This window comes from Ammospiza nelsoni, chromosome 11, assembly GCF_027579445.1.
Source record: "Ammospiza nelsoni isolate bAmmNel1 chromosome 11, bAmmNel1.pri, whole genome shotgun sequence".
Taxonomy (NCBI): Eukaryota; Metazoa; Chordata; class Aves; order Passeriformes; family Passerellidae; genus Ammospiza; species Ammospiza nelsoni.
The window spans coordinates 3040774-3056968 of record NC_080643.1 but is presented as its reverse complement, the minus strand read 5'-3'; the positions used below and the strand labels follow the sequence as shown (position 1 = coordinate 3056968).

Here is a 16195-nt window from a genome sequence, read left to right as displayed (position 1 = left end):
ACCCAAACCATTCTGTCATTCTCATTTTACACACCCAGTTGGCTTCAGTATGGAGTTCCTTCATTTACATCACTGCTCAAAGTCACTCTACCTCCCCTCTTCACTAAGGCTTTCTGGCCCCATTCATTGAGTAAAATACTACAAATACTTGTAGTGGCTTCTTCAAAAAAAGGTTTCTGTATTCAAATGCACCTGAACATCTGACCCCCAACTATGCAGAAATTAAGGACAGCCAAGCACAAACACATTCACCTCCACTTCATCTTCTGCTTTCTATTCCACAGCAGCAAAACTTGCCTGGAAAAAGTTCTGCTTCCCTGCCCAAAGGCCTGGCTTTGAAATACCTTTGATTTTCTTGAAAGACCCCTAAAAAGTCACCAAGAAAGTCGTAACTCCATGTTCCACCCAAGGAGGGGAAAGGCACCATGCTCTGCTACTCAACTGTATTTTAATATTCTGTTTATAGTTATGGAAATTTGGCTCGTTTTAGCATCAATAAGTTCTGATTGTGCTAATCAGACAGGAATATAAATGAGCTTTTATTCGCTTAGGTTTTCAAACACGTTTAGTAAATATGGCTGAGGTTAAGCTTTAGACTCTACAATGTTGGGTTATTTTGTTACTGACAAAACAGTGTGTAAATTGTGTTTTAATCCCTGATAAATACTGATCCCTGGAATCTTACTGCTGATATGTACATCCTGTGTTGGAGGAGCTAAAGGCTACTATTAACACATTTGTTATTACACAGAAAACTGAGAGGTTAATTATGGCACAAATAAAGCTTTTGTCCAAGGCACTGGCAGCCACATATTTAAAATCACCAAAAAATTAAAAACCTAAAGCATTCATTTTGAACATCATCATTAAGAACAACATGAAAAATCAGAACAGTTTCTACTGAAGAGCTTTTTTTAAATACAAACTGAACTATTCTCAGTTCTGCTGTTTTGCTGAACATCTGCCAAATTATTCAGCTTTAGATTTCAACCCACTGTACCTCCCCTGTTTTTCAACTGTCAACCTCAGCCTCTTCAATCTGATTTTTTTAACTCCACGGTGTCCTGAGCTTCCCAAGTGAAGGGGTGGAAAGGGTGGAAGCAAAGAGTCTTCCAACAACTTTCAGGACCTCATTTCTGAAACTTTGACTGTGTTTTCCATACTAAAACCCAAAAACACCCATGGAGAGGCTCCTGCGCTGTCCTTGTCTCAAGGCAGGCAAACTGGGAATCTCCAAAAGTCACTTTTTTCCAAGGTGTCTGGGCAAAAAAAAATGCTGAAGTCATACAGCAAATAAGTAGCCATAAACAAAATACCAGGCTATGATCTATCTACCAAAAAATTCAGCAAACAGAAGTCCTAAAGCACTGGGATTTACCACAATTCCTGTTAAATCAATATTTATTTGTGGACTGGAGTAAGTATTCCAGTAGGGATTATTATCTAATGTGCCCAAGCTCCACAACCTTTTACATGAAATATATTGGAATTATTTGCTCTATTGTACCACACTTCAAACTGCAGTAGGCAGAAGTACAAATGTGCAGCCTCCATGCTCACTAATATTTGCAGTAACAGAATTTTATTGCAGGATAAACCACTTGGAAATTCCTTCTTGGTAATTTATGTGAAAATCAGAATTGCCACTAGCCAAAATTCCTCCATTCAAATGCCATCAAATCTGCAATGAGCTTAATTAAGGAAGATAAAGGCAGCATTTGCCTCGTTAAAATGAGACATTAATTGTCTGAAGGTGAGGATTCAGCTTTAAGGTTAGACAGCATCTGCAGCTGCTCTTCAGGAGGAGGCTTCCCTCAGCTGGAAAGATAAAGCAGAGACCAAGGAGACTCTTCAAAAGCTATTAAAGGTATCCCTTCAAAAAGAATTTGAATATAACAGCATTTCCGGAACTTGTGGAATTCAATATTCAACTGGTGAGAGCACACCCACTGTGGAAACCCAGACTCGTGGAAATCCATGAACTTGGAGAAAGGCTGGGATGCCAACAAAGGTCTTTTCATGGGCTTTGGGCTCAAATTTAGATCCAGCTCCAAGTTTGTATTTAGCTGGCCAGAAAGCACAGATCCTCATGAAGGAGACTCTTCTTTCACCTCACCTAATTCCAAGTGAATGGATTAAATGTGGTCACCCCATCCACGAGTGCCCAAGGCTGCTACAGGAGCAATAAAGGAGCTGCAGAGGAAGGTGAGATTTACCCTGGGCCGCAGCAACAGGTGAAAGCCTGCAAGAATCAAAAACTGCAGGAAATTATACCTGGAATTAATCTGTAACTTCAGCACAGCTTAGTTTGGCGCTTTCACTCTTCACATTGTTCTGCATATTTTACTCATTTTTATCTTTGAAGTTGCTCTTCACAGTAATCCAAAAATAGTAATTCTAAAGTGTGTGTTTTGAAATGTTGAACAAGGCAGACATTTTGAATATATGCAAACATATACATATATAAAATATATATATACAATATAAATCTAAATATATATATATACACAATACACACACACACACACACATATATATATATATATAAAAATAAGGCTCACTAATCACCTTTTTGCTCCCCCGACACTTCAGATAAAAGCAGAACTCTCAGGGCCAGTTTCTCACTTTGTAACTAACTGAACCCAAACTTTCTGGCAGTGCAAGGAATGCTGGCGGTGCTGCACAAGCCATCCCAGCTAAACAATTCTGACAGTCACCACTGGCATAGCTGCACTTGAACATGATGGCTGGCCATGTATAATGCACAAAAAGGAGATTACTATTAATATGCAAAAGAATTATCCATCAAAAGCCAGGCTGGCTCTGGCTGAAGGCTGTAACTCTAAATGAAAACTGAATTTGAACAAGAGTAGTAAATGATGTTATTTATTTTTTTTTTTCCTTACAAATGGACTTTTACCCATAAAGAAATTCCCCACCAAAGACTAAATGTGAAGGGGATATTTCTGCTCTCCTTGTGGCATGATTTAATCCCAACATCAGAGCAGTAAGAATACAGAAGGTTTGTTTTCATGCTCTTTGGGAAATAAAGAAAGAATCATGATTTCCAATTTCATAAGTCTCCTAAACTTGATACTCAAAGAGAGAACTGTGAATCTGATACATGACATTGCTGTGCCTGAGGGCTTAACAGTTTATTTCTGTATTAGACTGAGAAAACAAAATGAAAAAAATGAAAATGAAAGCAATAAAAACACCTGAATTGACATAAAGAAATACACAGAATATGATCTAGTTTTTAAGTCAAATGGACTGCTGAATAAGGAATTAGAAGAAAAATCTCCCTACTGGCAAATTTTAGTATAAAGTGACAGAAAAGGAACCAGGCTTCAATGTCTAAATAATTTCTATATATTACAGTAGAGCATTGGCTGAGTTTTTTGTTTGTGGTTTTGTTTGGTTGGTTTTTGCCAAGGCTCGCGATGGATGGAGGAAAAAAATTAATAATTATTTTTGTTTTTCTCTAAGTAAATAAAGTGCAGCAAAGCCAGTGTTAGGATCCACGGTTTGTGATGGCAGGGAGTCAGAATTTCAGGAGAGAAAGTTAATCCAAGTGGCGTCTCCAGCCTCACCCCTGGACATGATGTTTGAAATGTGCCCCTTCATCTCCTGAAGGAGAAAAAATTTTTATGCATTTACACACAGAATCCTCCTTGTTTCGATTCTTTGAACTCTCTCTTTATTCACAGCTTTCCTTCCCCTGCAACCACCCTTCAGAAGTTGTTTTTCTGTTAAACCTCAGAAGATTCAGGAACATCCATTTCTGGGGAGGAGAGCAGCTGGTTTGAGCAGAGGGAACAGCAGAGCACAGTGAGGGAGGGAAGAAAGCAGAGCCTGAGCTCTGCAGGGCTGGAGCAGCCCTTGGTGCCTTCTCCTGCTCTCCAAGAACTGGAAAATGAAGCCAAAAGTGCACAAAAGTGCTCAGAAAATGCAGCTGCCTCACAAACCGCAGGGAGGTTTTTACACACTCGTGAGATGGGGGTTCACAAATGCATCAAACTGCTCATCAAATTCCTCCTCACATATTCCAGACAGGAATTCTACCCCAGTTCCCCAAAGACCAAGTGCAACCAGCACTTTCAGGAGGGGTGAAAGCCCTACAAGAATCACAAGTTGCAGGAAGTTACACCTGGAATTAATTCATGACTTAGCAAAGCTTAGTTTGGCACTTTCATTGCTGATGTTGTTCCCCATGTTTTACTCATTTTTATCTTTGAAGTTGTTCTTCAGAGTAATTTAAACATTATAATGCTAAAGCTTGTGTTTTGAATGCTTCTCCTAAAAAGGCAGACATTTGGAAACCCCACATATATATATATATATATATATAAATAAAATATTTAATACTCAGGAATCACCTTTTTTGCTCTCCAAGGTAAATGGACAAAAAAACCCCCATGGGATCATTAGTCACACAGATATAATCATACTTCAATAAACAAAAACCCAAGGGCCACTGGTGTTTTTTTTTTCATTAGATCCTCTCACATTCTCCTCTTTGATGAACTATGAAGATTCACAACAGATAAAGGAAAAGCAATTCAGTATAGGACATTGCAATAAGGGGCATAGTTTGAAATACATTATCTGCAAAGACAGACAATGTCAGGGTTCATAAGCCAAGATCAGCATCATCTCCTTTTCTGCAGCTGTGATGTTATTTCATAACACTGAACTGCACACAGCTCTTCCAAGAACTGTCTTTTTGCTTATAGGCAGAGCAAAAGAAAAATGGTTTTCTACGGGCAGGCAGAATACCTGCTGATCTGTCTTAATAAGAGCTTAAAACAAAATTCTCCAAATTGTTTGACAACTTGTTTCCACATTTACAGAGTGCTCTTACTAAAATCTGTTTTGAAATCAGTTCAGCTCCAGGATTCCCAAGTGGATTTTAGGTCCTCTGAAGAGATTCATGCAATTGAAGCACACAGGTCATGTTAGCATGAACACATGCCCAAATAACAGGTTTTTATGTCAGGATTGAGCCTTTCTGCAGAGTTTTGAGATGGGCCAGGCAGCTGGAAATGCTCAGCTCCTTGAATTGCATCTGCCTCAACTCCTGTCTGGGCAGGTGCTGGCAGGGACTCCACAGAACCTCCCCAGTGACACCAATCCAACATTAAATCTGGGATGTGCATCCTTGATGGGTGCTCCAGGCTCCCAAGCGTGCCAGCTGGCTTTTGGAAACAGGAAAATCAGCTCTTCACTTGACTTCTAGCTGGCTCTCCAATTTACCAACTCCCCATGGCCACTACACTGACATTTGGCAATGTCACAGGGAGTCACCTGAAATGGGTGCAGAGAGGGCTGGGAGGATGGACACTGGTTTAACAACGCCACTTCCCCTTCTTTAAAATTCCTGATAGCCAAAAACAAATCCTGGCCCTCTGAGAATCCATGAGAAGCTAAATCCATCCACCCTGGAGCTGTGTGCAGGACCCCAGCCCTCCTGAGCACAACAAGGGATGGAAGGGGATGGAAGGGGAGGCTGGCACAGCACAGGATCAGGAGGAGATCCCAGCCAGGGACTGCCCAGGGCAGCCACAGCATTTCCCTCCTGTAGTGGAGGAAAGCAAACTCATCTATCCACAGCAGGCCCTGGGGATAAACCACTCGATTTCCATGCTCCACAAAGAGCAGGCACTGCCCTGCTCCCAGAGCTGCGCTGCCCATCCTCAAGAGGATGCACAGGGGGCATTTGGGCACCGCTCCTGGCAGGCCTGGCAAAGCCAGAGGGCACAGAATTCACCAGAGCCAAGCCCTGCGGACAGGAGAGGAGCTGCTCCTCTCCCCTCACACCCCTGGCATCACAGGGGAGGCTGGAGCAGGAGAGCTGAGCAGAGAGATCATCACAGTGAGCCCTGTGCTGCTGGGAGTGAGCACTGAGCTCCAAAGGGAAAGGAAAATGAATCTGCAGAGGGCTGGTGTGAGAGCAGAGAGGAGATCTCAGCAGCACAGAGGGGAAAGGAGAGCTCAGCAGCAGCACCAGCTCCAAGCTCCCAGAATTGTCTGGCACAGCAAGAAAAGCCAATCTCTGCACCAATTCAGCAGTTTGGCAACAACCCAGGGCTGCTCCTCAGCAATAAACCCCTTTCCAAAGCAGGGTTTTGGGAAAAGCTGCAGCAATCAGCCTCAGCAAGAATCCGCAGTGTCCAGTTAAAGACAAACACACATTGCAGCTCTTCAAACAGCACACCCACCAACAGCATCCTCAAGGCATCCCAGTATCTTCTGCCTGCTTGGAAAGCACATTGCTACACAGCGAAGGCTCTTTTCATTCACTCAGTTTTAATATTTTGCATTATTTAACACATATACTGCATGCTTGGTTTCTAAACTCTACATAACTTGTGCATTTCAAAGCCTCTGGGTTCTCCTCCTCAAGTGCAGCTGAAACCTTGAATCTGGGAACTCGTGCACAGCTCTAAGAGAGAAATTAGAGATGGTTGTTACCTGCAAGGCAGCCAACAAATGACACCAGGAACAGCTGCTCCCACAGCAGCAGCAGCAGCATCTTCAGTCTCCTGGATTCAGTAATTCTGGCTGTCTCACAGGAATGTGTGTTTGAGACTTTCAGGTGGCAAGGTTTAACCTGTTAAAAGAACAGACATAAAACTGAGTCCCTTAGTGGTCCTTAAGAATCAGCTTCCTTGATAATGCACTTTTAAATAAATACAAAGTTGACACATCCTTTAATATTCCTCTTTTCTCCAGGCCTTAATCCCCCAACAGAAGGGTGCATCTGTATTTCACATTTTTTCATGTACATGAGGTGCTGGAAGTTTTATTCTCCAGCAGGAGCAGAGCTGACAGCAAAGTTGATTTTGCAGTTTCCCCAAGCTCCAGCACTGATTTATTTGTGAGACACAGTGGATTTAAAGGAAGGGAGTAGATGAGGTGCAAACAGACAGTTCAGCACTGAACACATCTGGGAGGAGCAGCTTGTGCTGCACTTGCCTTGTGCCAGCCAGGCTGGCAGCAACACAAACCTGGGACTGATTTAATTAAAGCCATGTCCAACCCATCCCTTTTCTGATGTACTGGAGTGTGAGGTGCTCACTGGAGGCTTTTTCAGTTTTTAATTCCTCTTTGGACTCCTGCACCAGGTGCAATGAACCAATTTACTGCGATTTCTACCTCTGTCACTGGCCAGATGACAAACCTTGTGCCCAGCCTTACCAACCTATGACATTATTTCACTCGTATTTTTTCCTAAAGCAGATTTACAGTAATTTTTCTTTAGATGCAGGACAACTCTGACCCATGTATTTTCTGGATGTCACTTCCACAGCATCCTTTTCCTTCAGAGGAAGGGGAGACAGGCAGGACACAGCTCAGACTCAATGATTCCTTCTGGAATTAGCCTACAGATCACTGCATGGCCATATTAAGGTCAAGAAAACAACTACCAACTCTGAGGAGCCAAATCTGAGCTGCCTGAACTTGGATGTTTCCATGTGAACTACCTTTTTTTGGTTTTTTTAATTAGAATTAAGGGTTTAATATTGCTGTAGAACAAGTGTTTGAATCTGTAGCTAAGCTCCCCAGAAAAAGAATTCAGAGGGTCCTTTCTTATACCTCCCAAGCCTGTGATTAGCCAGGAGAATTTTCTCTCCTCCAAAACACATCACCCTTTGCCACAAGGTATTGTATTTGTGTGGACCCTCGTGGCAGGAAGGAATGATGAATCTGACTCCATGTTCTCAGAAGGCTAATTTATTATTTTATGGTACTATACTATATTAAAGAATACTATACTAAACTATACTAAAGAATACAGAAAGGATACAGAATGCTAAAAAGATAACAATGAAAACTTGTGATTCTCTCCAGAATCCTGACACAGCTTGGCCCCAACTGGCCACTGAGTCAAAATAATACACAGCAAAACCCAATCAAACAATCACCTGTGGGTAAACAATCTCCAAACACATTCCAAAGCAGCACAACACAGGAGAAGCAAATGAGATAAGAATTGTTTTCCTTTTTCTCTGAGGCTTCTCAGCTTCCCAGAAGAAAAACCCTGGGTGAAGGGATTTTTCCAGACAATGTGAATGCCACAACAAGGAGAATATTTTTTCCTCATCCTGCCATCCCTGGCTCCTGTGGGACCCACACAGAGCTGGCAGTGCCATCCTCCATCTAGTGCTGAAGCTCTTGCTCTCTCATTTCTCCCACGTGCTTCTAAACCACAAAATAAGCAAATCCAGGCCCTCACATCTCTGTCAAACACCAGGTATTGATCCCCCAGCAAAGCTGGCACGGAGGAAGGCTCACAGCAGCACCTCAAATGGGAATATCCCACACAGGGCACTCCTGGGTGCAATTTGAGGAGCCTCACCCAGGTTCTCACAGATCTCAGATGGAAAATGTTGGTAACACACAATTAAAATGTCACTGGTTTCCAAAAGGAGGGTGGAAGTACAATGAACTCCGTTCATTTTGCGCGGTAAAAACCTCAGAACAGTGCTTTGGCAAACAGTTAGCTCTTCACAGAATATCCTGAGTTGGAAGGGACCCCCAAAGACCCTAAATCCAACCCTTAGCCCTGCACAGGACACACTCTGTGCCTCAGAGCATTGTCCAAACTTTTCATTCAGCCAAACAAAAAGTGAGGTCACAAAGAAACCTGCGCTGTGGCAGATCTGCAGCTCAAGGCTTTCCTTTTCTCCTTTTCTCTTTGGTTTTTGGTTCTGCTTTTTTGCTTTCCTTGGCAAAGCAAGCCAACAAAAAATCCCATCAAAACAACACAAAGCCCCAGAAAAAAGGGCAAACTGAAACAACAAAAAAGAAACCAAACAACATAAAGAAATTCTTGTGGAAGCTGTAAACTTGGAGTTGGCCATTCCTCACCCTGTGTTTCCAAGGAGCACCCACAGAGCCTTCCCATGGATAACATTTATCACCATCCCAGCCCCTGGCACCCAGGAATTCCACAGCTGCCCAGAGCAGAGAGAAGCATCAATATTAAAGTGGGTCACTCTTGTGTCTCAGCTTTCTTGCAGTCTTGCAAGGCAAAAATAAAAAATGGAGAAGCTAAATTAATTTGGTTTTGTTCTCCAAGTGCTCTGGGCAAAGCAGAACGTGATAGATCCATTTCAGGCCAGGAAAAAAAAAACTGCTTTGGTAGAAGCTAAAAAAAAAAAAAATTGAAAAATTGAAAGCTTTGTATGTGGGTATAAAATCATAAAAACACATTTCAACCTCTGGCTGCATTGTATTTTAATAAATGTTAATATCTAAAGAGAGAATAGTAGCGACCAGCCAGCATTGTAAGACTTAAATTACTTTAAACACTGCATTTTCCCTGTGTTCTGTGAGGTTTTGCTAATCTAGGATCTATTCCTGACTAGCACTGCTTCATTCTAAAAGCACCACACTTAGGAGTGCTCAGATTCCCAGCTCTAAGCCAGATAAATGCACCAATAATATCTGTTCTTTACAAAGATGCAAACCCAGATGTACACCCAAAGCGTGAATTTATTCAAGTTCCTCCCCAGCTCATTGCTCTTCTCTCAAGAACAGGAACCAAAGGAGTTTTTCTCTGCAGAGGGAACACGAAGGGCTGCAAAGCAGAGCTGCCCCTGGCCAAGTCAGTGGATCAGTGTTTACAGAGCCTTGGTCAATGCCTGGCACTGGAGAGAGATTCTGCCTTGGACATTGCTCCAAAAAGGAAAAAAAAATCAAATTCTGAGCACCACAGCAGCTCAGCCTCACTGTAACCTCTTATCTCTTACCCCAATGATCTAAAAATGAAAATGTTAAAATTAGCCAATATTGTATTAGAAAGGCTGCAGTGACTGCTTTTGGAAATGTACATATTCCAATTATTTCTGACACGGAATAACCTGCATCAAAGAAATCCACTGCCAAAGAAGGGATCCAGAATCCAAGGACAACATTGAGCATCTGTCACCTTCACAGCCCCAGCTGTTCCTCAGGTCCCAGCCCCTTGCCTCTGGATTTCGTGTTGAAAATGTCCCATTTTAATATTGCATCAAAATTTAATTTGTAAAACATCTACATTAAAATATTAATAACAATAAAGTATAAATTATTATAAAATTATTTTTAATATTAAGAGTCTCTTTATGTCCCCCTTTACAGAAGCAGAGGGGCAGACCCACATCATTATCTGGGGGGTTTTGGAAATAAGATTTAAACTGGCTCCCCCAAATTTGGCACTTTGTATGTAAAGGACAGGAAGAATAAAGGCAAACAGCACCTGATGTGGTTGGAAAAGACTGTAAAGAAACAAAGTAATAGCCACAGAATATGCAAAAGGAAATAAAACTTTATTTTTAAATCAGAAAGCTTCCTATTATTAGGCAGTGCTCTGTTCTCAGAAGCCAAAGTTATTTCAAGGCAGTAAAAAAGCACAGCTGTGAAGTGGTGAGAAAATCACCAGGAAAAATTAACAGATGACCTTTCTTTCTTATTAATTTGTTCAACTTTCTGAGAAAAGTCAATTCTCATGAGTTGCTCCAACCATTTTCTTGATGGAAACAACCAGTTTTGCAGGAAAAAAAAAAAAAAAAAAAAAAAAAAAAAAAAAAAAAAAAAAACAAATTGCCAGCCAAACAAATTAAGTAAGATGGGAGCACATACACATAGAAAAAATTCAGCTACATTTTTTTCCTTTAAAATTAACCTTCCAGGCCTTTGAACTTTCAGATCATATAATATGGCAAATGATGCACATGAACATCTGAAAGAAATAAAAAGTTTGGGAAAGTTTCAAGTGTCAGTAATTTTACTCAGTGACCTTAATTTTTACTATACAGAGTCAAACATAAAAAAGAAGTAGTTCCCTAAAGGTGGAATTTTTATTTCTATATATATAGAACTGGAACTTGTCAGAGCTGGCTGGCAAGTTCATTTTAAACTTGGAGTTTGAGCAGGAGGAATTTGTAGAGTCATCAAGTCTAAATTAATCAGAAATTCCTGGCACTCAGGAGAGCTGTGGAGACCCAGAACTTATTGTTATTATTATTTGTCTGTATTGATCACAAAGCCCAGCACGGAAAACCAAGTGATGTCCTGACACTAGAGGTCAGCAGACCTTTGGTAAGGCAGGGAATTATTAAAATCTCATAAAATCATGGAATTGTTTGGGTTGGAAAGGGCATTAAAGATCATTTCATTCCCACCCTGCCATGGCAGGGACACCTTCCAATGTCCCAGGGTGCTCCAAGCCCAACCTGGCTTGGACATCCCAGGGATTCAGGGGCAGCCCAGCTGTGCCAGGGCCTCATCTGGATAAAATCTGAGATTTACCCTCCAGTTAATGCTGGAGTCATCTCCACAGCACAGCACGGAAAGATGAGGTGCTGAACGCTCCACAAGAAGCTCAAGCAGCCCATTTTATTTACTTTTTGGGAGGGGAGTGCTACCCATTTCTGATTACCCTCAGAATGAAATCAGCAGCTGTGGAAGTGACCCAATCAACCAGGTTTCCATGGGGAAACAGCTGGGAATTTCCTCACCACTGAGTCCAACCTCTGCCTCCCACTGTCCCCATCCAAGCACCAGTGCCATGATGAAAATAACATGATGAAAATATAAAAAATAATTAGAAAAATGCTACAGTCACAGGCTTTGGAAAACCCAAAGGAAAGAGAACTGAACCCCTGTGGTAATTCTCCATTTGGGCCTGATTTATCAAGCTGATCTTTCTCTAATACCAGGGAATCCCCAGATTTTGCTTTGACACCAACACAGCCCAGTTCACTTGGATCTGTGTTGAGGTGAATCCAACTCAAAAGTGCTAAAGGTATCTGCAAATACCCAGGCAATGTTGGACTGTCCAATGGCACAGGTGACCACTAATTATTTACTAAAATTAAACTGGTATCTGTCATCTGTTGCACTGAAGCAGAGATGGTGCCAGTTTAAGAATTTAGAATGGATTTTTTTGTCAGTTGAAGGAAAGAGTTAATTCAATTTGCTATCATCCACCAGGCAGATCTAGAGAGTCAGATATCACAGTAAATTCATGGAAGAGATTGCAAAGGCTTTGGAAACAAAACACAGAGGCAATATTGGCCAGCACAGAGGCAGCAGTGGCAGCAGCTTCTGAAAGAAACACAAATGCACCCACTACACCTGCAAGGCTGTAAATAAAAAAGGATTGACCAGTTAAAAGCCACAGCAGCAAAAGAACAGAGTTACAAACCTGCTGAGCAACGCTGTGCCCTGCTCCTGAGATAAATTTAAGTTTAAATAAGTAAGATAAGTTTAAAATGGTGCTCCAAGGAAAAAAAAATGGGATTGCTGCAGCTCCTGTGGGGTCTCATTAGCTCCCAGTTGCAGGGCAGCAGCACTCATTAGGGAGCCCTGGCTGTTCCCCAGCCTGCGGTCCCTGTTTGGCAGCAGCCAAACCCCCCTGACCAAGCTGCAGGCACAAAACCAGCCAGCAACTTCCACAGAAACTCCTCCATTCCCGAGCACCGAGCAGGGTTAGAGCTCTCTCCAGTGTTCCATCAGCAGAGGCCTAGTTAAAAGCATCGTTTTATACAAAATTAATTTACAACAGCTTCATGTGGAAGAAGCAGCGACTGTTCTGTGGAGAGTTTTATTACAGCTTCTCCTGTCAGGCTGCATTTACGGGCTCTGAGGCCTCCCCAGCCCATCCATCCTCTGCCCTTGCTCCAAAGCTCCCTGGAACCCAGCTCACACAGGTGGCTCTGCTCTGCAGAACCCTTTCCCTGGCCCTGGAACTGATTCCCGTCCCTCCTTCTCCCAGAGCAGCAAAGAACATTTGTAGTGATTGAACGGCCACTCTGCCCACAGCCAGTGCCACAGAGCATTTCTGCTTTTATCTCTGATTCCTCACGACAGCCCAGCCCCTGCACACACAGCAGGGTTTGCTGAGCTCCCTCCTGCAACTCTGCCATCCCACTATTCACTAAAACACCTTTAACTCAGCTCAGCTCTTACCACAGGGAGTTATTCACCTCAACAAAAGCAGAACAGCAGCAAGAAAAAAAAATAAATTAAGGAGTGATAGTTATCCTGAAGTCCTTAGGAATGCTGCTCTGTTTTAAGCCCATCAGCCTCTTCACATCCTGCCAGAGGATTTTGCTCTGCAGCACCTGTGGAGACAGCTCAGCTCCATCAATCCTGGCACACCCATGGGAACACTTCAGCCAAGAACCAGCTCTACATTCTTCACAAAGTTTTCTGGGAAACGTTCACCAGGCTCTCCTTAAACTCTTGCCATTTTATCAGTTATGAGATACAATTTAAAATTAGTAAGTGAAGCAACAGCAACTCAAAACCCAGCAAACACCGAAGACCAATTCCCACCACAGTGACCCAAACTTAATGCCACCTGTGTCACGGATGTATTTTATGAAAACTCCTTTTGACAGGGTTTTTCCTCCTGAGAAGCTGAGAAGCCTCAGAGGAAAAGAAAAACAATGGTTATCTCCTGCTGTGGAACGCAACAGGTGCATCTTTATTTGGTCCATGTGAGTTGTTTCTACTTCATGACCAATCACAGTCAGCTGTGTCAGACTCTCTGGTCAGTCACAAGATTTTATTATTCACTCCTTTCCTTTCAAGCCTTCTGATGAAATCCTTCCTTCCTTCTGTTCTTTAGTATAGTTTTAATATATCATTTTCTTTTAATATAATACATATCATAAAATAATAAATCAGCCTTCTGAAACATGAAGTCAAGATTCTCATCTCTTCCCTCATCCTGGGACCCCGGTGAACACCAGCACACACGTGGAGTTCACAGAAACTATTTTTGGTGTTGGTGCAGTGAAGGTGTTACACTGCTAGAGCAGATTAATTTTTCATGCAGCTATTAAATTAAATCAGAATTATATTGCCCTTTTCTGCATTACTTAGTGAGACATCCACACATTGAACTGCTGTGGAAATCTGTTTTTTCTCATCTGCACACAGACTTTGTGTTTAACACCAAACTCACTCCCAAAACTCCAACCAAAACCTTCCTTCAGTGCCAAAATTGTACTTCCCAAACATACAGGAGAGAAGGATGTTAAAAACCAAATAGTTGCAGGAAGTTCTTTACCTGTGGTAACCCAGAATTTTGCATTTTTAGCACAAAGAAAAGCTTGAGATTCTGTAAAAGTGTTAATAAAATTGAAAAGCAGATAATCATATTCACTCAGTGCCAAAAGCCAACTTCAGCTGCTACTTTAAATATCTCCATTTATTACTCAGTAATTCAGTAATTATTAAATGGCTTCCCAACCAGCGACAGCACCAACTTGTGCATTTAAACCCATGCTGATGAACACAAAAATGTAAAAACTGCAACGCACCCTTGATGACATAACCTGTGCTCTGCCCAATAATTCTTCCTTTCTTAGAGTAACAATGCTTTAAACTAATTATCAGAGACTAAAAGTCTTTTTTTTTTCCCAGAAGAGTGACCTGTCAAAAATCAAGCATTTCCTCTGTTATTTTCAGGCCCCTGTTGTTATAATTTGTGTGCCTCAGGCTTTTCCCCTGTGACCTACCAATTCCAGACCCCTTCTGATAACATTCATGGGTCAACACCTCCAACCAGGCATCCCAAGGCAGGTACCTCCAGAGGTCAGGAATTCTGTGAACCCACATGACAGCATGTCACAAATCACTTCAAAATAATGCAGGGCTGGAGAATTATGATAAATAAATCAGAGCTGTTGGAATTTTTCAAAAAAAATCAAATATGAAGTTGGGTGAACTCTGGCTTGTGCAGCTGCAGTGGGGGGAAAGGTGAGATGTGATTTTTATTTCCATAAGAGGAACGACTCCCATGCGCATTTGTGTTCCAAACTCTGCAGGGCTGCCAGCAGCACAGGGAGCCTTGGGGTGGAGGAGGAGGAGAATTCAATGCTAGGACAATTCTTAGTCCCTGAAAAGAAGGATGAACATTGGAATCACAATGGTTTGGGTTGGAAGGGACCATAAAGATCACATTTCACCTCCTGCCATGGCAGGGGCACCTTCCACTGTCCCAGGTTGATCCAAGTCCCATCCAGCCTGGCCTTGGGCACTGCCACGGATCCAGGGGCAGCCCCAGCTGCTGTGGGCATCTGTGCCAGGGCCTCAGAACCCTCACAGGGAATGATTTATTCCCAATATTCCATCTAAATCCATCCTCTGGCAGTGGAAGCCATTCCCTGCGTCCTGTCCCTCCATCCCCTGTCAATTGTCTCTCTTCATGTTTCCTGCAGGGCCGCCATGAGCTCAGGTGCAAAGCTTCCAAAGCTTCCTCTGTGCAGGTGAGCAATGCCAGCTGTGCCAGCCTTTCCTCCCAGCAGAGCTGCTCCATCCCTGGCACCATCCTGGAGCCTCCTCTGGGCTCTCTGAGCTCTGCAGGTGGGGGCTCACCTGGGCACAGGGCAGGATCCCCCCTTTCCTGCTGGCACCAGCCCAGGGTCCTTTCATACCTCATTCCTGAGTCTGGAGCCTTGACCAGCACACTCAGAGCAGTCCCTGATGAGGCACAAAAATCAGCATTTCTGTGCAAGCACCTTCCTGCCATCCACCACAAATCACAGCTTCAAAAGCCTCTTTCATCCTGCACTGCTGCCCCAATAAAAACTCCTCACTTTCCCCTGCATACATAATTCCACTTTGATATTCCCTGGCCAGAACAAAGTTGATCTGTGCCTCTCTCTGGTGTCCAGCTGGAATTAACACCCACATCCCAGACGGATCCCCTGCAGGAATGCTGATCCATGCTGGCTGCCCTGGTTCCAAGGGTCACCTGCAGCAATTTGTCAACAGTTCCCTCCTCATCAAAAATTTACAGGCTGCTGAATTCCCAATGATGCTACAGCAAATGGCAAAACCATCTTCCTCAAATATGTTTTTTAACGGAATGTGCTGTTCTCCCTCATATCTCTACTCAAAAATCACAGGGTAGGACAAGATCCTACACCTGAGCAAATCCCAGAAGGGAAATTCAAGCAGATCCTGAACTGAGGCAGCCAGGGAGCAAAGTGACAACAGGCCAGCAAGCAACTGAATAAACAGAGCAAAAAATCTGACACAAACATGAAGCCTGTCCTCAACAAAAACACTGAAAACAAATTAAAAATGAAACTACAAAAACCAACCATAGACAGCCCATTAAATGCCACAAAACAGTGACACAGAAACTCCACTTAAAAAGTGCTGGCAATATTACTCTGCAACTTAAAAG

The 16195-nt window shown here is 42.6% G+C and overlaps 1 protein-coding gene across 1 annotated transcript in view; it reads right to left on the bottom strand.

Annotated features, from left to right (window-relative positions):
* The window catches only part of LOC132078192 (contactin-3-like), a 78590-nt gene extending 72007 nt beyond the window's left edge, over positions 1–6583 (bottom strand). The window contains exon 1 of the mRNA XM_059480204.1: positions 6475–6583. Within this exon, the coding sequence (XP_059336187.1) occupies positions 6475–6535 (61 nt within the window). The 5' untranslated portion in view covers positions 6536–6583. The remainder of the gene's footprint in view (positions 1–6474) is intronic.
* Positions 6584–16195: the final 9612 nt, after the last annotated feature.